The sequence below is a fragment of the Pristiophorus japonicus genome, chromosome 16 (genome assembly GCF_044704955.1).
Source record: "Pristiophorus japonicus isolate sPriJap1 chromosome 16, sPriJap1.hap1, whole genome shotgun sequence".
In the NCBI taxonomy this organism is placed as follows: Eukaryota; Metazoa; Chordata; class Chondrichthyes; family Pristiophoridae; genus Pristiophorus; species Pristiophorus japonicus.
Genome location: NC_091992.1, coordinates 21,229,464 through 21,251,331, shown reverse-complemented (window position 1 = coordinate 21,251,331; position 21,868 = coordinate 21,229,464). Strand labels below are relative to the sequence as shown.

The 21,868-nt window shown below is 47.0% G+C and overlaps 1 protein-coding gene across 1 annotated transcript in view; it reads right to left on the bottom strand.

The window, feature by feature from the left end:
• The window catches only part of ankrd13b (ankyrin repeat domain 13B), a 408,867-nt gene that overhangs the window by 21,956 nt on the left and 365,043 nt on the right, over positions 1–21,868 (bottom strand). The window contains exon 13 of the mRNA XM_070858078.1: positions 2,310–2,470. Within this exon, the coding sequence (XP_070714179.1) occupies positions 2,310–2,470 (161 nt within the window). The remainder of the gene's footprint in view (positions 1–2,309; positions 2,471–21,868) is intronic.

Here is a 21,868-nt window from a genome sequence, read left to right as displayed (position 1 = left end):
CGCCTCCAATCTACCGCCGCCTTGTGAAGACAACTGTGAGCATTTATTTATTGATTCGGGCTGGCGAAGGTATGTTTGCAGAGCGGCGCTAGCACCGACTGAAATTCCCGGCCCAAGTATTCTATTTATATAGGATTACACAGGATATGTGGCACAGAAACAGGCCGTTGGGCCCAACCAGTCCATGCCGGCGTTTATGCTCCACTCGAGCCTCCTCCCGTCTTTCCTCATCTAAATCTGTCAGCATAACCCTCTATTTCCTTCTCCCTTATACGCTTGTCTAGTCTCCCCTTAAATGCATCGATACTATTCGCTTCAACCACTCCCTGTGGTAGCGGGTTCCACATTCTCACCACTCTTTGGATAAAGATGTTTCTTCTGAATTCCCTGTTGAATTTCTTGGTGACTATCTTATATTGGTGGCCTCTAGTTATACTCTTCCCCACAAGTGGAAACATTCTCTTTCTATCCACTCTATCAAAACCTGTCTGAATTTTAAAGACCTTTATTAGGTCACCCCTCAGCCTTTTTTTTTCAAGAGAAAAGAAACCCAGCCTGTTCATCCTTTCCTGATATGTATGCCCTCACATTTCTGGTATCAGCCTTGTAAAACTTCTCTTGCCCGTTTCCAGTCCTCTATAGCCTTTTTATAATATGGCGGCCAGAACTGTACACATTATCAATACAGGTTTAGCATAACTTCCCTATTTTTCAATTATATACCTCCTAGAAATAAACCCGAGTGCTTGGTTTGTTTTTTTAACGGCCTTGCTAACCTGTGTCGCAACCTTTAGCGATTTGTGTATTTGTACTCCAAAATACCTCACCTCGACTCTCACCCTCCAAGTAATAAGTGACCTCCCTATTCTTCCTACCAAAATGTAATACCTCACATTTATCTGTGTTGAACTTCATTTGCCAATTATATGCCGATTCTGTACGTTTATTATTGTGCTCCTGTAATTTGTTGCAGTAATTTGTTTCTTCCAAAATTGTCATACTTTCTAATTATGAACCTTTTGGCCTAAAATAAGCTCATAATGAATTTCTTTTTGATCTGGATTCAGAAATAAATGAACTCAAAAATGAGAAGACCTAATCATACTGTATTGTAGACCGAAAGAAAGAAAATTGCATTTATATAGTGCCTTATCATATCTACAGAATATCCTGGACGTAACATTATTTTCCAAGTAATCAATTCCAGTAATTGTGCAGTAATAAGATCCCAGCTTTCAATCCTCTTCTATGAATGTCACTGCACATCAAGAATATTGAGCCCCTGGGGAATTGTCATTCACACTGACGCCAGCTGTCAGCACAAGAAGCAACCAGATGCAGAATAAACTCTCATCTACAATTGAAATAGTATACAATACCAGCTTTCGCAGTAGCAGGAGGTAATTTCAAGACTATAACCTCATTTGGGGATTTAGATAACAGTTACTAACTGCTCAAGCTCCAGTCTTATAACATCAGTTGAATTGTTCAATTAGATTACTCTTCTTGTAATCACGTCCAGATTTTCATCATTCTTTACATAATTTATTATTATTGCACATCTGAAGCTTTAAGTCTTAGTCCCAGAAGACATATGAAAGCTTGCTTTCTTTTTTGATATTCAGGGCTAGAAATTTGTTGCCGCCTGCTTTGAAGTGGTGACGGCACGGGGAGCTACCTTTAGCGCCGGGCGCCGGTCTACTGCCTCAAAGTGGGATATTCAGTTGCTTCGCCCCAAGAGGAGAGTGGAGTGCTAAGAGAGGCGTTCCACACTGCTCTTCGGGCGTTAACGGAGCGATAGTGCAGGAGGCCTATTCAATTTTTGGTGCCGAGCACCTAAAGATGAAAGAAAAAGTCCTGCTGAAAATTTCAATAAACCTCACCCACACTTCCCCACTACTGCAACAAATAAATCAAAGTTGAAAAAGTGAGATTTTAGCACTTACCTTGCACTCTGAACAATATCGCCCCGGGATCGTTGCTGGGACGACTGGCTTCCCCTAACGGTCTCAGCGCGGGCGCTACCGCAGGCAAAAGACTGAATTTAGCAAACGCAGCGCTGTGGCGCTATTGCACACTCGGTGATGTCACTGAGTGGGCGGCGCTAGCGAGCGCCGTGCAGACTGTCAGCGCCGCCGCTAAACCTTCACTGAAGTTCGCGGCAGGCGCTGACAGTGCAGCGCTCGGGCGGGAGGCCCGTTAGTGCCAACCCGGCGAATTTCTAGCCCGATGCATTAAAAAAAATCTGCGAGCGCTTCGCATGCAGTTCTAATCCCCAGCACCAGAGGGCAGCCCTTTCCTTTCCTTACCTGATCATATTCAGTGCCTGCTTCGAGCAAACTCTGCTGAATAGCAAACTGCAGGAGGTCGTCATCCTCCTCCCTCAGGGAATCCCGGTTGCTGCCCACCACGGTGTAGCCTCTGGGCACCTCAAAGAGCGCCGGGTCCATATCGCAGCCACGACACGAAGCTGCCAAGAAAAACTTCAAAACTTAACTGCAGTCACGCTCCTTGTAAAATACATTCCAGTAGCCACTTTGTCATCATAGATAAACGCTGGGGCCGTTGGCACACGTCAATCAATAGTTATGTGAGAAGCCTCTAAATGGAACTCTAATATGGAAAGTAAAAGGCTTCTATTATCTAATTATTTATTTTTAAAGGGGGCCTGTTGCAGCAATGAGAATGTTTGAATCCGGCTAAGTTCACAGAGCTGGCACAGACACGACTGGCCGAATGGCGTCATTCTGTCCTATATGATTCGAAGTTGATTGGACAACTGCTTCAAGTATTCGGCTAAAGACCAGTTGTGCAAATGCAACAGCCTTTGCAATTTTACTTAATTGAAGTAGAAAAGTCTTCATGGACTGATAGGATTGGTGTTGTCATGACAACCGGATGACACCATTGATCACACTCTGCTTCTTAGGCGGTCCCTCGAATCGAGGATGACTTGCTTCCACGCCAGAAAGGGATGTGTTCAGTGAGTTTACAGGTGTTTCATAAAGGACCTGATATTCCAGATCCCAAACTGCATATTAAAGGGTGAAAGATGCCTGCGGGAGGATTTTTTTAACGTGTGGTGGCCGTTGCACACCAGCCACCATGTGGGCTTGACAGAGCCAGGTCTTGGTCCAGTGGCAAGGGTTAACCAAGACGACTGAAGACCAGCTCTGCTGCACAGACCGACTGCGTACACGTATCACAGTGTGGGCTGGCCTGTGCTGCCCCTGGGCCCTCGCCTCTTCTGGGCCCCGAACTCACGCCTCTCCTGGGCCCCGATCACATCGCTCTGCAATCTCTCACCACTCCTGAGCCATGACCTCGCCGCTCCTGCCGTACCTGCCCACGCTCCAATCACCGACCTGGGTTATGGTGACGTCCAATCCAGTTGCCCTCTTCACTGTCGTCGCCTTCCTGCACCAGCTCGCGATTGATCACACTATTACATACATCTCAGTCTAAAGACCTAATTAATGCGTTTTGTAAAGACAATTCATTGATTGCAGAGCTAGAATCACACACCACAGAAGGAGTCTATTTGGCTCATCCTGCCTTTGGTGGCTCTTTGAAAGAGCTTTCCAATTAGTCTCCCTCCCCTGCTATTTCCCCATAGCACTGCAGATTTTTACTTTTTCAAGTATATATATATAAGTACTGTTATGTATTTAACCCCTTGTAACCTGTATTACACTACCACCAGAGGGCCTACCTGTTGGAGTCCCAAGGGATCCCAGCATCCCTTGGGAGCACGGTATATAAGCAGGCCACCCACGAGGTACCTGCACTCTGGAGTCTTATTAAAGAAGCTAAGGTCACACTTGCTCATTGTACACAGTACTCAGTTTCATCCTTTATTACGAGCATAGCATATACAATTTCCTTTTGAAAGTGACTATTGAATCTGCTTCCACCACCATTTCAGGCAGTGCATTCCTGATCATCATAACTCGCTGCATAAAAAACAATCCTCTCATCTCACCTCTGGTTTTGCCAATTACCTTAAATATGTGTGCTCTGGTTACTGACCCTCTTCCTAGAGGAAACAGTTTCTCCTTATTTACTTTATCAAACCGCTTTTTTAGCTGCTTAAAAACTCTTCTGCTTTCAAGGCACTGACTCTTTCATGAGTGCAGTTGCACGGGCACTATCAGCTCTCCAGCACTCACCCAACTGCACATTGCTCGCGTTGTGAACCTAAACTTCAGGTCCCAAACCTGTTCTCAACCAATGTCTACATATATTTGCTTTTTAACAGGGGCCACCGAACAGCAATCAAGAATGGAAACCCTGCCTGATTTTCCCCTCCCTAGTCCAGGTACACTGAGGCCAATTGTAATGCCCCAATTGCTACGTGCAGCTAGCTTAGTACAGATCAGGAATCAAACCTGGAATCTTCCAATCTGTACAGTTGCGTGTTAAGGTTAAGCAATACTTAGTAAAGGTTAGTAAAGACAAACGTAGGTCCCCTGCAGTCAGAATCAGGGGAAGTCATAACGGGGAACAAAGAAATGGCAGAAATGGTTCAGTATTCACTAAGGAGGACACAAACAACCTTCCGGATATAGAAGGGGTCAGAGGGTCTAGTAAGGGGGAGGAACTGAGGGAAATCCTTATTAGTCGGGAAATTGTGTTGGGGAAATTGATGGGATTGAAGGCCGATAAATCCCCAGGGCCTGATGGACTGCATCCCAGAGTACTTAAGGAGGTGGCCTTGGAAATAGCGGATGCATTGACAGTCATTTTCCAGCATTCCATTGACTCTGGATCAGTTCCTATCGAGTGGAGGGTAGCCAATGTAACCCCACTTTTTAAAAAAGGAGAGAGAGAGAAAACAGGGAATTACAGACCGGTCAGCCTGACATCGGTAGTGGGTAAAATGATGGAATCAATTATTAAGGATGTCATAGCAGCGCATTTGGAAAGAGGTGACATGATAGGTTCAAGTCAGCATGGATTTGTCAAAGGGAAATCATGCTTGACAAATCTTCTGGAATTTTTTGAGGATGTTTCCAGTTGAGTGGACAAGGGAGAACCAGTTGATGTGGTATATTTGGACTTTCAGAAGGCTTTCGACAAGGTCCCACACAAGAGATTAATGTGCAAAGTTAAAGCACATGGGATTGGGGGTAGTGTGCTGACATGGATTGAGAACTGGTTGTCAGATAGGAAGCAAAGAGTAGAAGTAAATGGGTACTTTTCAGAATGACAGGCAGTGACTAGTGGGGTACCGCAAGGTTCTGTGTTGGGGCCTCAGCTGTTTACACTGTACGATTTAGACGAGGGGATTAAATGTAGTATCTCCAAATTTGCGGATGACACTAAGTTGGGTGGCAGTGTGAGCTGCGAGGAGGATGCTATGAGGCTGCAGAGCGACTTGGATAGGTTAGGTGAGTGGGCAAATGCATGGCAGATGAAGTATAATGTGGATAAATGTGAGATTATCCACTTTGGTGGTAAAAACAGAGAGACAGACTATTATCTGAATGGTGACAGATTAGGAAAAGGGGAGGTGCAACGAGACCTGGGTGTCATGGTACATCAGTCATTGAAGGTTGGCATGCAGGTACAGCAGGCGGTTAAGAAAGCAAATGGCATGTTGGCCTTCATAGCGAGGGGATTTGAGTTCAGGGGCAGGGAGGTGTTGCTACAGTTGTACAGGGCCTTGGTGAGGCCACACCTGGAGTATTGTGTACAGTTTTGGTCTCCTAACCTGAGGAAGGACATTCTTGCTATTGAGGGAGTGCAGCGAAGGTTCACCAGACTGATTCCCGGGATGGCGGGACTGACCTATCAAGAAAGACTGGATCAACTGGGCTTGTATTCACTGGAGTTCAGAAGAATGAGAGGCGACCTCTTGGAAACGTTTAAAATTCTGATGGGTTCAGACAGGTTAGATGCAGGAAGAATGTTCCCAATGTTGGGGAAGTCCAGAACCAGGGGTCACAGTCTAAGGATAAGGGGTAAGCCATTTAGGACCGAGATGAGGAGAAACTTCTTCACCCAGAGAGTGGTGAACCTGTGGAATTCTCTACCACAGAAAGTTGTTGAGGCCAATTCACTAAATATATTCAAAAAAGAGTTAGATGAAGTCCTTACTACTAGGGGGATCAAGGGGTATGGCGAGAAAGCAGGAATGGGGTACTGAAGTTGCATGTTCAGCCATGAACTCATTGAATGGCGGTGCAGGCTAGAAGGGCCGAATGGCCTACTCCTGCACCTATTTTCTATGTTTCTATGTTTCTAACACCTCGATTTCAAAATTCTCGTCCTTATTTACAAATCCCTCCATGGCCTCGCCCCTCCCTATCTCTGTAATCTCTTTCAGCCTCACAACCGCCCCGAGATGTCTGCGCTCCTCAAATTCTGCACTCGTGAGCACCCCTGATTATAATCGCTCAACCATTGGTGGCCGTATCTTCTGTTGCCTAGGCCCCAAGCTCTGGAACTCCCTGCCTAAACCTCTCTGCCTCTCTACTTCTCTTTCCTCCTTTAAGAAACTCCTTAAAACCTACCTCTGACTAAGCTTTTGCTCATCTGCCCTAATTTCTCCTTATGTGGCTCGGTGTCAAATTAATTTGTTTTGTTTTTAAACACTCCTGTGAAGTGCCTTGGGACGTTTTACTATGTTAAAGGTGCTATATAAATACAAGTTGTTGTTGTTATGCTGAACAGTGCCTTTACCTATTAGGCCATCTGGAGAGCCTTGCTCATGTCAATTTGAGCAAACACTGTAGAATTTAAGGGCTCAATTTTCCCCAGTTATCTGTGCCGTTTGTTTGGTGCGCGCTGCTTTTTTGGGCCTAAATTAAAATATCCAAGTTTCCCCAAAGATTGAGCGCCAGCGTAACTCAGTTAGTTCCAATTTTTTTTGGTTAGTTTCTTTTTGCGTCATGAGGGGCGTGACCTGATGTCTGCGCCAGTTTTTCACATTTATGCAAGTTTGGTCAACTTACATTTTTCCTAGAACGGTGTATGTGACCTCTCCCAAAAAACCTTCTGGACACTATAGCCCACTTAGCCTAACATCTGTGGTTGGGAAAATGTTGGAGTCCATTATTAAAAAAGCAGTAGCAGGACATTTGGAAAAGCAAAATTCCGTCAGGCAGAGTCAGCAGTGATTTATGAAGGGGAAGTCATTTTTGACAAATGTGCTGGAATTTTTTGAGGATGTAACGAACAGGGTGGATAAAGGGGAACCAGTGGATGTGGTGTATTTGGACTTCCAGAAAGCATTTGACAAGGTGCCACATAAAAGGTTACTGCACAAGATAAAAGTTCATGGGGTTGGGGGTAATATATTAGCATGGATAGAGGATTGGCTAACTAACAGAGAACAGAGAGTCGGGATAAATGGTTCATTCTCTGGTTGGCAACCAGTAACTAGTGGGGATCAGTGCTGGGACCCCAACTATTTACAATCTATATTAATGACTTGGAAGAAGGGACGGAGTGTAACGTAGCCAAGTTTGCTGATGATGCAAAGATGGGAGGAAAAGCAATGTGTGAGGAGGACACAAAAAATCTGCAAAAGGACATAGACAGGCTAAGTGAGTGTGCAAAAATTTGGCAGATGGGAGTATAATGTTGGAAAGTGTGAGGTTATGCACTTTGGCAGAAAAAAATCAAAGAGCAAGTTATTATTTAAATGGAGAAAGATTGCAAAGTGTTGCAGTACAGCGGGACCTGGGGGTACTTGTGCATGAAACACAAAAGGATAGTCTGCAGGTACAGCAAGTGATCAGGAAGGCCAATGGAATCTTAGCCTTTATTGCAAAGGGGATGGAATATAAAAGCAGGGACGTCTTGCTACAGTTATACAGGATATTGGTGAGGCCACACCTGGAATACTGCGTGCAGTTTTGGTTTTCATATTTACGAAAGGATATACTTGCTTTGGAGGCAGTTCAGAAAAGGTTCACTAGGTTGATTCCGGAGATGAGGGTGTTGACTTATGAGGAAAGATTGAGTAGGTTGAGCCTCTACTCATTGGAATTCAGAAGAATGTGAGGTAATCTTATCGAAACATATAAGATTATGAGGGGGCTTGACAAGGTGGATGCAGAGAGGATGTTTCCACTGATGGGGGAGACTAGAACTGGAGGACATGATCTTAGAATAAGGGGTTGCCAATTTAAAACTGAGATGAGAAGAAATTTCTTCTCTCAGAGGGTTGTAAATCTGTGGAATTCGCTGCCTTAGAGAGCTGTGGAAGCTGGGGCATTGAATAAATTTAAGACAGAAATAGACAGTTTCTTAAATGATAAGGGGAGGGGAACGGGCGAGGAAGTGGAGCTGAGTCCATGATCAGATCAGCCATGATCTTATTGAATAGTGGAGCAGGCTGATGGGCAGGAGGCCTTACCGACATCGGGTATATTGAGACAGGCGTTCATACCTGCACCTGAGTGATGCAGACTGTGTGAGAAGGATATGTTTCTGCAAAGAAGTTGTAACCGAGAAATGTGACTTAGTAAAAGCAGACCTGCAACCTAGAAATGTCAGGAGGACTGCTTTGTCAGTTGAAGTGAAGGTTACAGCTGCACTTTCATTCTATGCATCTGGATCATTCCAGGCCACAACTGGGGATGTGTGCACCATTTCTCAACATGCAACACATATCTGCATTTGGCAGGTGACTGCTGCACTACATGCCCGGAGGAATGACTACATAAAGTTCCCCATGACCGCGCAGGCAATGCGTGACAGGGCTGTGGGCTTCTCCAGGATTGCTGGCTTCCCAAAGGTACAGGGCTGCATTGATTGTACCCATATCGCCTTGCGAGTACCTTTTGGAGGATTCCGAGATGTACAGGAACAGAAAAGGCTTCCACTCCGTTAATGTGCAGCTCGCATGTATGCATCGCATCATATCAGTTGATGCGAGATACCCTGGGAGCACCCATGATGCGTTCATCCTACACGAGAGCGCCATGTTTCAGCAGCAGCCAGAAGGGCACAGCTGGCTGCTGGGAGACAAACGGTACAGCCTCGCCACCTGGCTCATGATGCCCCTATGCGTAGCCCGGACGGAATCTGACCAGAAATTCAACATGTCGCACATTGCACCGCGCAGCATAATAGAGAGGATCATTGGCATCTTGAAACGGCTTTTCCGATGCCTGGACCAATCCGGAGGCTACTTGCAAAACTCCCCTGAGATTGTCGTTCAGTTCACTGTTGTCTGCTGCACAACTTAGCCAACACGAGGCGGCAGCAGCTGGTAGTAGAAGACCCACCTGAGGTGAGGGTGGCTGCTGATGAGGAGGAAGATGCAGATGACGAGCAGAAGGAGGAGGACGAGGAAACCATGCAACTACCTGAACCCGGAGCACGACGGCGGAGGAGGGCGGGCCGTCGTGACCCCTTTAACGACTGCTCGAGCCTTGCGCCAACAGCTCATCCATAAACGCTTTGCTGCCTGAAGGCTCAGCGGCAACTATTCCTAATAGACCATGTTTACTGTTTGGACCTGTTCCGTAATGTTGTGTTGTGTTAATGGAACAAATAATGGAAATGATTCAGTTATAATTTAAAATATATTTTATTCAAAAGTTTAACAAACACTTGATCTTACTTAACTTAACTTCAATAAAAATATTCTTGTATCAAACTTTAAAGTTTTCAGTTAAGATCACTTACAAACTTTTAAACTTGTAAATTTACATAACTTACAAAAAAACATTTAATTTGAGAACAGTTACAACAGTAACAACAATAATAATAACAACAACAGCAGCAACAAAGAAAGGCTGCACCCATCTCTCCTCCACCTTATTCCAAGACCGCCCGCTACGTTTGGACTTGTTGGTTCCACCCCTGCCCGCAGATGGTGGCGTAGCTTTTCTCGGGTTGGTACCAAGCTTATTCTTTTGAACATCTCAGGTAATGCGCATTTCTTGATGGGGGGTGACAGGCGGTAATGTGGAAGGCCGGCTTGGGCCTCTTCACAAGCTGGTCTGGGGATTGGAGTGGGAGTGGCAGTTGATTCTGTCAATGGGCGCGGGGTCTGGGCATGTTCCCTTATTGCAGCAGCTAACTCCGACATTCCCACCTTCGTGCCCTGACAGTGTGTCAACTACCTGCAACATTCCCTCCCTCATGTTCACTGACAGCGCATCAGCTGCCTGTGACATTTTCTCCCTCGTGTGCACCGACATTGTATCTGCTGCCCAAGACATTCCCTCCCCCATGTTCCCGGACAGTGTTCACATTTCTCGTGAGTGTTGTTATTTCTCCCAACAGTCCCGATACCTCATCACCCATCCCACTGATGGTGTCCAGGACTGATCGGGTAAGGTCAATGCTCTCTGCACGCATTGCCATCGTCTGAACCACATCTGTTAGATCCTGCACCTCAGGAGAGCACAGTCGAGCTCTCCTTCCCCTCCTCGCCCTGGGTGTGGCTCACTGCATCTCCTGGGACCCGCAGCCTCGGACAGTGGGGCCCTGGGTGTGCCTTGCTGCATCCCACTGGAATCCCCAGCCTCGGACTGTGGGAAACCATGGAATGCCCAAATACTCGTGCCCTCAGGAACGGGCTTGGCACCTCAATGGGTGGTACCTGCACCTCCTCCAGAGTGAGTATAACAGAGGGGGCTTCATCCATCACCTCCATCTCCCCCTCCCCCTCACCCCCATGCTCTTGGTCTGGACAGTGGGATTGGAAGATGTTCTCTTCTTCAGACTCGTCTGTGTCTCAATCTTCTGCATCGGCTTCAGCCTCGTCTGGGTTACCTCAAGTTCTGCAAAATATAACAGAACAAACAAATGGTTAGCAGCAGAGGAGGGGGCAGGGTGGCGTGAGTAGGCTCACACAGCGCAGGCAGCAGGCTCATTTGAAGGAGCACGATAAATGATAGCACATTGCATCAATAGAAGCGTAGCTGATGGAGACATCCCCATGTACCGAAGCATGGCTAGCCCGCGCAGTACTTAACATTTAGCAAAGCCAGTCTGCGTTATTTGCAGGACTTACCCTCTCCCTCGAGTGTGGGCCCAGCTTGTGCAGTGGTGGTTGCTTTTCTCCAGGCAGGATCCATCAAAGCAGTGACCCTCTCTTCCAAGGGTGTCAGCGGCTGCAGATTTGCCGGGCCTCTTCCTGTTCGAGTTCTTTCCCTTTTGTTGTGTGCCATTTTCCTCTGCAAAGATGAAAATACAGGTTGAGCGTCCAAAATCCGGAAACCTCGGGACCGAGGCTGTTCCGGATTCCAGGTATTTACAGATTTTGGAACGTCTTTGCCTGAGCCGAGGTAGGTGGGGTCAGGCAGCCGAGGTAAGGGGGTGAGGTCGACCCGCCAAGGTAAGGGGGAGAAGGGGGGGAGAGCCCGGGGCGAGGTTGGGCTGCCGAGGGCCGGGGCGAGGTCAGGCCGGAGCGAGGCTGGGGCGAGGTCGGGCCGGGGCAAGGTCGGGCCACCGAGGGCTGCGGCGAGGTAGGGCCGCTGAGGGCCGGAGCGAGGTCGGGTCGGAGCGAGGCCGGGGCGAGGTCGGGCCGGGGCAAGGTCGGGCCGGGGCAAGGTAGGGCCCGGGCGAGGCCGGGGCGAGGTAGGGCCGCCGAGGGTTGCGGCGAGGTCGGGCCGGGGCGAGGTCAGGCCGGGGTGAGGTCGGGTCGCCTAAGCGGGGGAGTCCAGATTTCGGAACATTTTCCGGTTTCCGGGCAACACCGCCACAGATCGGCTCGGTGTCCAGATTCTGGAACATGCCAAATTTTGGAACTCCGGATTTCGGACGCTCAACCTTTGGTGTTCCTAACACAGATGAGGCTACACACAAGGAGGTTAATGTAACAGTGACCTCAGTCTTGAATAAGACACTCCAGAGTCAGGAACAGGCCTTTGGGGCCGGCTTATATACAGTGCTCCCAAGGGATGCTGGGATCCCTTGGGACTTCAGGGGATGAGCTCCCTGGTGGTGGAACATGGGAGTGCATGCTTTACAGATACACAACATCACTCCCCCGCCAAAGACAAAGTGAAAACTATTTACAAGGTGAGGCGGTCGGGAGCCTTTCTTTCCCTGGTGGACCGCCTCGGTACAAATGTCTGTTCTGCTGTGTTGGCTGTGCCCTCGCTGGGCTGGCGTGTTTTTGGTCCTGCAGGGCTGCTAGGTGAGCCTGGCCTTGCTGGGCTGTTGGGCGTGATGGGTTCGATTTCCTGGTCCGGCGTGATGTCGTTGATCCTTTGGATGTGTGTTGTGGGCTTGAAAAAGGTGGTGTCTGCTGTGGGTTGTTCAGGGCAGTCTGCGAACCGCAGTCTCGTTTGGTCCAAGTGCTTTCTGCAAATTTGTCCATTGTCTAGTTTGACTACAAACACCCTATTCCCTTCTTTAGCTATCACCGTGCCCGTGATCCACTTGGGACCATGTCCATAGTTTAGCACATACACAGGTTCATTCAGATCAATTTCCCGTGACACATTGGCACGACCATTGTTTACATTTTGTTGCTGCCGCCTGCTCTCTACCTGAGCATGCAGGTTGGGGTGAACCAGCGAGAGTCTGGTTTTAAGTGTCCTTTTCATGAGTAGCTCAGCCGGGGACACCCCTGTGAGCGAGAGGGGTCTCGTGCGATAGCTGAGCAGTACTCGGGACAGGCGGGTTTGGAGTGAGCCTTCTGTGACTCGTTTAAAGCTCTGTTTGATGGTTTGTACTGCCCGCTCTGCCTGCCCATTGGAGGCTGGTTTCAATGGGGCCGAGGTGACATGTTTGATCCCATTGTGGGTCATGAATTCTTTAAATTCGGCACTGGTGAAACATGGCCCGTTGTCACTGACCAGTATGTCAGGCAGGCCGTGGGTGGCAAACATGGCCCTCAGGCTTTCAATGGTGGCGGTGGTGGTGCTTCCCGACATTATTTCACATTCAATCCATTTTGAAAAAGCATCCATCACCACCAGGAACATTTTACCAAGAAACAGGCCCGCATAGTCGACATGGATCCTCGACCATGGTCTGGAGGGCCAGGACCACAAACTTTGTGGTGCCTCGCTGGGCGCGTTGCATACGCTGCATTGCCGTACACAGGACTCTAAGTCAGAGTTGATACCGGGCCACCACACGTTGGATTTAGCTATCGCTTTCATCATTACTATACCCGGGTGTGTGCTGTGGAGATCCGAGATGAACGTCTCCCTGCCCTTTTTTGGTAGCACTACGCGGTGACCCCACAACAGGCAGTCTGCCTGAATAGACAGCTCGTCCTTTCGCCGCTGGAACGGCTTGATTGGCTCGTGCATTTCAACGGGGATGCTGGCCCAGCTCCCATGCAGTACCCAGTTTTTTTACTAGGGACAGCAGAGGATCTTGGCTGGTCCAAGTCCTAATCTGGCGGGCCGTGACAGGTGATTTATCATTTTCAAACCCTTCCATGACCATCAACAAGTCTGCGGGCTGCGCCACCATCAACAAGTTTGCAGGCTGCACCATTTCCACCCCCGTGGTGGGCAATGGTAGCCGACTGAGAGCATCCGCACAGATCTCGGTGCCTGGCCTGTGGCGGATGGTAGAGTTATACGCTGATAGCGCGAGTGCCCACCTTTGTATGCGGGCTGAGGCATTAGTATTTAACCCTTGTTTTCAGCGAACAGGGATGTGAAGGGCTTGTTATCGGTTTCCAGCTCAAATTTAAGGCCAAACAGGTACTGATGCATTTTCTTTACCCCGAACACACACGCTAATGCCTCTTTCTCAATCATGCTGTAGGCCCTCTTGGCCTCAGACAAGTTCCTGGAGGCATAGGCCACAGGTTGCATCTTCCCCGCAACATTAGCTTATTGTAATACACACCCGACTCCGTACGACGACGCGTCACATGCTAGCACAAGTATTTTACACGGGTTATACAATACAAGCAGCTTGTTGGAGCATAAAATGTTTCGGGCTTTCTCAAAAGTAATGACTTGGTTTTTTTTCCCATACCCAGTTCTCCCCTTTGCACAATAACTCATGTAGAGGTTCTAAAAGGGTGCTTAACCCCGGTAGGAAGTTACCAAAATAGTTGAGGAGTCCCAGGAACGACCGCAGCTCCGTGACGTTCTGTGGCCTGGGCGTGTTCCTGATAGCCTCTGTCTTGGCGTCTGTGGGCCGAATGCCATCCGCTGCGATCTTTCGCCCCAAAATTCCACTTCTGTTGCCATGAAGACGCATTTCGACCTCTTCAGCCGCAGCCCTACGCGATCCAGTCGCTGGAGGACCTCCTCCAGGTTTTGTAGGTACTCGGCGGTGTCCCGACCCGTGACCAATATGTCGTCCTGAAAGACCACCGTGTGTGGTACCGACTTGAGTAGGCTCTCCATGTTTCTCTGGATGATCGCTGCAGCCGACCGAATTCCAAACGGGCATCTGCTGTAGATGAACAGTCCCTTGTGCGTGTTGATGCAGGTGAGGCCCTTCGAAGACTCCTCCAGCTCCTGCGTCATGTAGGCCGAAGTCAGGTCGAGCTTGGTGAACATCTTGCCCCCTGCCAACGTTGCAAATAGGTCGTCTGCCTTAGGTAGTGTGTATTGGTCCTGTAGCGAGAAACGATTAACAATTACTTTATAATCGCCACAAATCCTGACCGTGCCATCACGATTGAGTACTGGAACAATCGGGTGGCCCACTTACTGAATTCCACTGGGGAGATGATGCCCTCACGTTGCAGCCTGTCCAGCTCGATTTCCACACTCTCCCTCATCATGTGAGGTACCGCTCGCGCCTTGTGGTGAATGGGTCATGCCTCTGGGACCAAGTGGATCCGCATCTTCGCCCCAGAAAAGTTTCCAATGCCTGGCTCAAAAAGGGAATGAAATTTGTTAAGAACCTGGGTACATGAGGCCTCATTGACATGTGATAGCGCTCGGATGTCATCCCAATTCCAGCGGATTTTGCTCAGCCAGCTCCTTCCAAGCAATGTGGGGCCGTCGCCCGGAACAATCCAGAGTGGCAGTTCGTGCACCGTGCCCTCGTAGTTGACCTTGACCATGGCACTGCCCAGGACAGTGATAAGCTCTTTAGTGTATGTTTTCAGTTTCGTGTGTATGGGGCTCAGGGCTGGTCTGACTGCCTTGTTGCACCACAGTCTCTCAAACATCTTTTTACTCATGGTGGATTGGCTAGCGCCAGTGTCCAGTTCCATGGCTACGGGTAAGCCATTCAATTTTATGTTTAGCATTATAGTGGACATTTCATCGAAAATGTGTGCACCCTGTGTACTTCAGCATCTGCCTCCTCTCTCTGAGGCTCGAAATTGCTTTGATCCGCCATGGACTGATCTTCCTCTGCCACATGGTGGTTAGCAGGTTTTGCAGAGCTTGCAGCTCGTTTGCAAGCTCGTTGGAGGTGCCCCATTGTTCCACAGCTCTTGCAAACATACCCTTTGAAGCGGCATGAATAGGCTGAATGGAAGCCTCCACAAAGCCAACAAGGTATGAATTGCCTTGCATTCATCCTTTGTTGGGGACTCTGAGTCATCTGGGTCACCTGAGGCCTGCTGGCAGTTGCAGACTTGTGGGTTCTGCCCTGTACATTTCTGCTCGCAAACACAGTTCCAGTTAATTTATGAACATTGCTAGCACTTGTGTGCTGAGAGATTTGTTTGGTGTTATCACTGGTGGACATAAACGCATGTGCTATCGCAATGGCCTTATTGAGGGTCGGTGTCTCTACATTCCAAAGTTTTCGTAGGATGGTCTCGTGGCCAATGCCCAGTAAAAAAAAGTCTCTGAGCATTTGCTCCAGGTAGCTATCAAACTCACATTGTCCTGCAAGTCGCCTTATCTCGGGGACGTAGCTCGCCAACTTCATGACCTTCAGATCGCTGGCACGTGTAGAACCGATACCTCGCCATCAGCACGCTCTCCCTTGGGTTAAGATGCTCCCGAACCAGTGTACATAGCTCCTCATACGACTTATCTGTGGGTTTCACCGGAGCCAGAAGATTCTTCATGAGGCTGTAGGTCAGTGCCCCGCAGATTGTGAGGAGGACCGCTCTCCTTTTTGCAGCACTTCCTTCTCCGTCCAGCTCATTGGCTACAAAGTACTGGTCTAGCCGGTCGACATAGGCTTCCCAGTCCTCACCCTCCGAGAACTTATCCAGGATGTCCACAGTTTGCTGCATCTTTGCGTTGGATTCGCCTTCTCGTCACCAGTTATTGTGTTCCTAACACAGGTGAGACTGTACACAGGGAGGTTAAAGTATCAGTGAACTCAGTCTTTAATAAGACACTCCAGAGTCAGGAACAGCCCTTCGGGGCCGGCTTATATACAGTGCTCCCAAGGGATGCTGGGATCCCTTGGGACTTCAGGGGATGAGCTCCCTGGTGGCGGAACATGGGAGTGCATGCTTTACAGATACACAACACAACCGGTATAACTTTTTGGAGAGTTTGTCTTTCTGCTGGGTGGAACATATACAGATGGTCACATTTACAATTGGAATTCCATTGAATAAGTGAAAATATTACTTACACTAACTACTTGACCAAGGTCCTGCCACTTCTTTTTGCACTGGCTTCCAGACCTCGTGGTGGTGACCATTGCACAGTAATCTTCTGCATGTTTCTTTTCATGAAACGTTTACGTGACCTCTGCTGGTATCCAGCTCGCGCCATCTGGCCTCAATTACAGTAACTAGTGCCTCCACTTCATCCTGTAAGAAATTCTTGGTCCTTGAGCCGCGTTGCACCTTGTATTGCAGCTCCGATTTTTTCAATGAGAATTAAAGTTCTCACACACAACTGGCTCTTGAAAAATGGCCGAATACAGACCGGAAGCTGTACTGGGCATGCGCACCCATAGCAGTCATGTCAAGAACGTCCTTTTTTTTCGCGCATGCGCAGAAGGAGGGGCATCATTTCTTCGGCGCAGACATTAGGCTCCACCCCTCGAGGCTAAAGGACAGGCTGCGTGGCGCCAATTTCAAAGAATAGAATGGGGAAAGTTGCTAGTTATTTTTTTGGAGTAGCCAAAAAAAAACAGGCGTAACTCTGGCAATACGCCAGAAAACGGCATTGAGGAAAATTGAGCCCTATAAGTGCAGTAGTGTATAAGCATGTAGTTCCTTTAAGTAAAGCTTTCCATTAACGCATAATTAGCTGCTTTTACTTTGCCCTAGTGCTGTGTTAGTGCCGCTGGCTCCTGATAACGGGAGCCTTACTCAGCAGGTGGTAATGTGAAAGTAAAGTGGCCAGATTAGCTCTGGCTGACAGTCAGAAGGGCCCAGTTAATTAAATGAAAGGGTTCCTCCCACCACCAGCCTTAAAGAATCCAGCAAATCTATTTTGGTGTTGCCACTAACTGTGTCAAACCCGCATGTTCGGAGCTAACCGGAGACTCACTCATTGGGAGCCAGCTGTCCCAGAACAATATAAAAGTTGCAATTATATATCACTGCACGATAAACCCAGCATAATTATACTGTACCAGCTGTGTCCAGTTTGGAGCCAATTGATTTATTTTACTTATATGGTTACTAAAATGAAAAAGAGACTTTATGAATTCGTAACCTGAAGACTTTATATAATTAACTTTAATGTAATTCATGAATCACCTATAATTAACAAAAGTTGCTTTTCAGGCAATAAAAATTAATTAAAATAACAACATAGGGCGCTGGTCATACATTTTCTCTGATTAAACCCTCGCATTTCAAAGAAAAAAAGACTTGCATTTATATAGCGCCTTTCATGACCATCGGACATCCCAAAGCGCTTTACAGCCAATGAAGTACTTTTGGAATGTAGTCACTGTTGTAATGTGGGAAACGCGGCAGCCAATTTGCACACAGCAAGCTCCCACAAACAGTGATGTTAAAATGACCAGATAATATGTTTTTGTTATGTTGATTGAAGGATAGATATTGACCAGGACACTGGGGATAACTCCCCTGCCTTTCTTCAAAATAGTGCCATGGAATCTTTTACATCCACCTGAGAGAGCAGATGGGGCCACGGCTTAATATCTCATCTGAAAGACGGCACCTCCGACAGTGCAGCACTCCCTCAGCACTGCACTGGAGTGTCAAGTCTCTGGAGTGGAACTTGAACCCACAACATTCTGACTCAGAGGCGAGAGTGCTACCCACTGAGCCTCAGCTGACACTGAACACCATGGCATAAGTATAATAAAAGCCTATGCAATCACTGATATTAGTGTTGACTTTTCTGGGTTTAACAGGCAGTGATAAATCCCCGCTACTTCTATTATTGCTCTAGTTCAGCTATCTCTCAGATGGCACAGATTCTCCTAGCTACCAGCCGATGTAAATCTGACAAGTTTATTTTGCTGCTGCCACTGGCTGTGCAAGACCTGTAGAGCAGGAGATATTGGCACCAACACAGCATTGGAACAATGTTAATGGAAACTTGTTATTTGAGAGGGTATTGTGCTCATTCTGGGTTTTCTCTGAAAAACAACACTTTATATTTCAACTAAGGTATTAGCCCATTTAAAGTGAATAGCTTCATACTTCTATTAAATTACTGGGAAAAAAATAATCATACAAATGGATGAATTGTTCATAAGCTAATATTGCACATAGTAAATATTTAACAACTACCACCAATGTAAGTATTTTCTCTACTTCTGTTTTTAGAGTGTTAGGGGTCTTACCAGCAGTAACTTTGTATTTAAGTCAGCATTACTTGCAATAGTAAGAGTAGAATGCATTCATGGAGCTTAGAGAAGGTTTTCAATAAAATAAAAAAATTCATTCCAAAAGATTAAGCAAAGCCCTTTGCTGTTGTTTTCTATTCTGTTAATGGCTCCATATCTGACTGGGCGGTGTCTAGTTTCAATGTGTGTCCTACTTGTCTCTTTTTCTGTTTCTAACCATCCGCCAGTATTTTCATCTCTCTTTGTATGGCCATCACCCTCTTATTTCCACCCCTCTATTTCTGAATGTGATGCTGTGACATAGGTTATACTGGTCAACATCACACAATTTATAGTCACAAACCCGAGCCTACTCAGTGGAAAAGGGGCAAAAATAATCAACCAGTCCAATCCGCTACTAGCACATCGTAGATTTTAAAAACCCATAATGATAAATTGCCCACCTCTAACAGGTGAGGGACAAGATGTAACGACATTGCGTGCGCACAACACAATAACATTTCAGGATTCATTGATGAGTTTTGACATGAATTACATCACCGGCGTCAAGTGTTTTGCAACAAATGTACAGCAGGTTGCCACAGACATTTTGCTTCCTTAACAATCTCAGTCACAATGAAATATGCCCCTAATGTTGTTTATACTCCAATCATTTTACAATCTGCACATCTTTTCTTAAGAAAAGTTGTCAGAGACCTTTAAAGTAGCTTTTGGATCCTCCTTTTGATGATTTATCTTTTCCCCTCTCTCCTCCCCAAACCCCCAACTCTTTAGTCTCTGGATTATGCGATGCACCATTGCCAAAGTGAGGGATTATCGGGGGCATGATCCTCAAACTCCCCAATGCCCTCGCAGAGATCCAAAACTTGCCACACCAGAAATCACAGATACCAATCGTGGCATCCTGTGGCTTGTAATCGATTTCTGATGAGGAGAATTCACCATTTTTTATAAGGAATTTGAACAACAAAAAACATGAACCAAAATATATTGTGTGGTCATTATGGAATCATATATTTTACTGCTGCTGAATTCAAGTTCGACAAGGCAGAGTGTGGTGCCAGTTTCCCATCTATTTTATATCTCTCTTTAGTGGCACTCTTTGCCATGTCTGCACTGGGCTCCAGGAAATCAAGAATGGAGCTGCCCTTCAACACTAAAAGCAAGTCAGAAACACAGAGCTCAGCCAAAACAAATCTGTACTACAGCAATTGCTGATCGATCACAATTACAGTTGGTCTGTCAAAATAATGATGGCAATTTACTTTACATAAAGCATTGATAAATTCTATTAATGCAACTATATCTTTTTATAGTAATATTTAAAGGTAAGCTCTATCCCCTACATCTCTCCTAATGTGCTGGGTTATGGTTTCAGATCTGCCATAACCCATGCCCAAGGACATGTGCTTAAGTGGCAATCCAGGTCAACAACCTCCAAGATGTCTACACTTTATTTCTGGCCTCTTGAGCATCTCCGATTTCAATTGCTTCACCATTGGTGGCCATGCCTTCGGCTGCCAAGGCCCCTAAGCTCTGGAATTCCCTCCCTAAACCTCTCTGCCTCTCTACCTCTATCTTCTCCTTTAAGACACATCTACCTCTTTGACCAAGCTTTTGGTCACCTGCCCTAATTTCTCTTCATGTGGCTCGGTGTCAAATTTTGTTTTCTAACATTCCTGTGGAGCACCTTGGGATGCCTTACTACGTTAAAGGCCCTAGAGAGATACAAGTTGTTGTTATTGATGTTATGTATGCAACCCTATGTAACCAGCATTCGACCGCCACCAGAGGGCGTATCTGTTGGAGTCCCAAGGGATCCCAGCATCCCTTGGGAGCACTGTATATAAGCAGGTTTCCCATGCTGTACCAACACTCTGGAGTTAGAATAACGAGACTAAGGTCACACTTACTCACGTCTACAGTACTCAATCACATTACTTTATTCTGGACATAACAGTTGATACTTCACCTGGAAGTAAAGACAGGGAGTGGCGACACCCTGCTCAACTGTAGGGGATGCATCATCGCCAATCCCCATCCTGTCGTCACTCAACGGCACAAGGTAGCAGACAAGAACGAGAGACTTGGCTGTTTTTGTTTACCCTAGTTAGTTTCGTGGCACTGAGGCCAATGGTAGATCCCGACCACTACCCCTGCTGTGATCAGTTTACACAGCACATCCCAGTAACAGCAATTTCAAAACAATTTATTTAGAAAAGCTAAGCACGACAGATTTCTGTGCTCGGTGTTTTCAGTTGGGTGGAGTTATGTTGCACAGGAGGCTATCTTACAATATTATTTGCTTTCACAATATTAAGAGTGGTATTATGCAGCTGTATTTTCCAACTGAACACACTAATTAAATGAAACCATCCAGAGAATATTATTACTGAGAGCCTTGTGCAGAATGAAGCCAGCACGCCAGACAAAATGTTATGAGAAATCAGAATTGAGCATGAGTTACAAACTCAAAACTTCAGTAAATTAACAGTATAGTGGACCATAAAAACATTCAGATCAACTCTGGGCACAGGATTGCGTTTGGGTTCATTGTTATTTTTAATTGGGTGGCCTTCCCCTTTGATGAAATAATGCAAATGTAGATGAAAGATAATTCAGGTATCATGGGGCAAGACATCAGTCGGGCTGCTGGATGGAGCGCTGTGCTAATAAAGGGTTCCATCTTTGGGTGGTGAAGAGAGGAGATCACAACAAACGCACCCTCCCTGTCAGTCATTAATGCGGCAGCCATCCGAGATAACTCATACCGAAGGAGGAGATCTGGCAGGAGGGACAGCGGGAAAACCCTAAAGGGGGAGGGAAGTACATGGGATGAGGCGAGACATTACGATATCAAGTTATATGAATTGGAATGGGCAAGATTGGTGGATGGGTCAATTACGAGGGGGCATAGTTTTAAGGTGGTTGGTGGAAGGTTCAGAGGTGATTTGAGGGGAGCTTCTTCACGCAGAGGGTTGTGGGGGTCTGGAACTCACTGCCCGAAAGGGTGGTGGATGCAGAAATCCTCACCACATTTAAAAGGTGCTTGGATGGGCACTTAAAGTGCCATAACCTGCAGTGTTACGGATCTAGAGCTGGTAATTGGGATTAGACTGGATAATCTCTTGTTGGCTGGCGCAGATACAATGGTAGGTACGGCAGGGAATCAAATACGTCCACGGTGATCTCCTGGACTAGTTTCAATCGCCTGGATGGGTCGGAGAGGAATTTTCCCAGATTTTTTTTCCCCCAATTGGCCTGGGTTTTTATCTAGTTT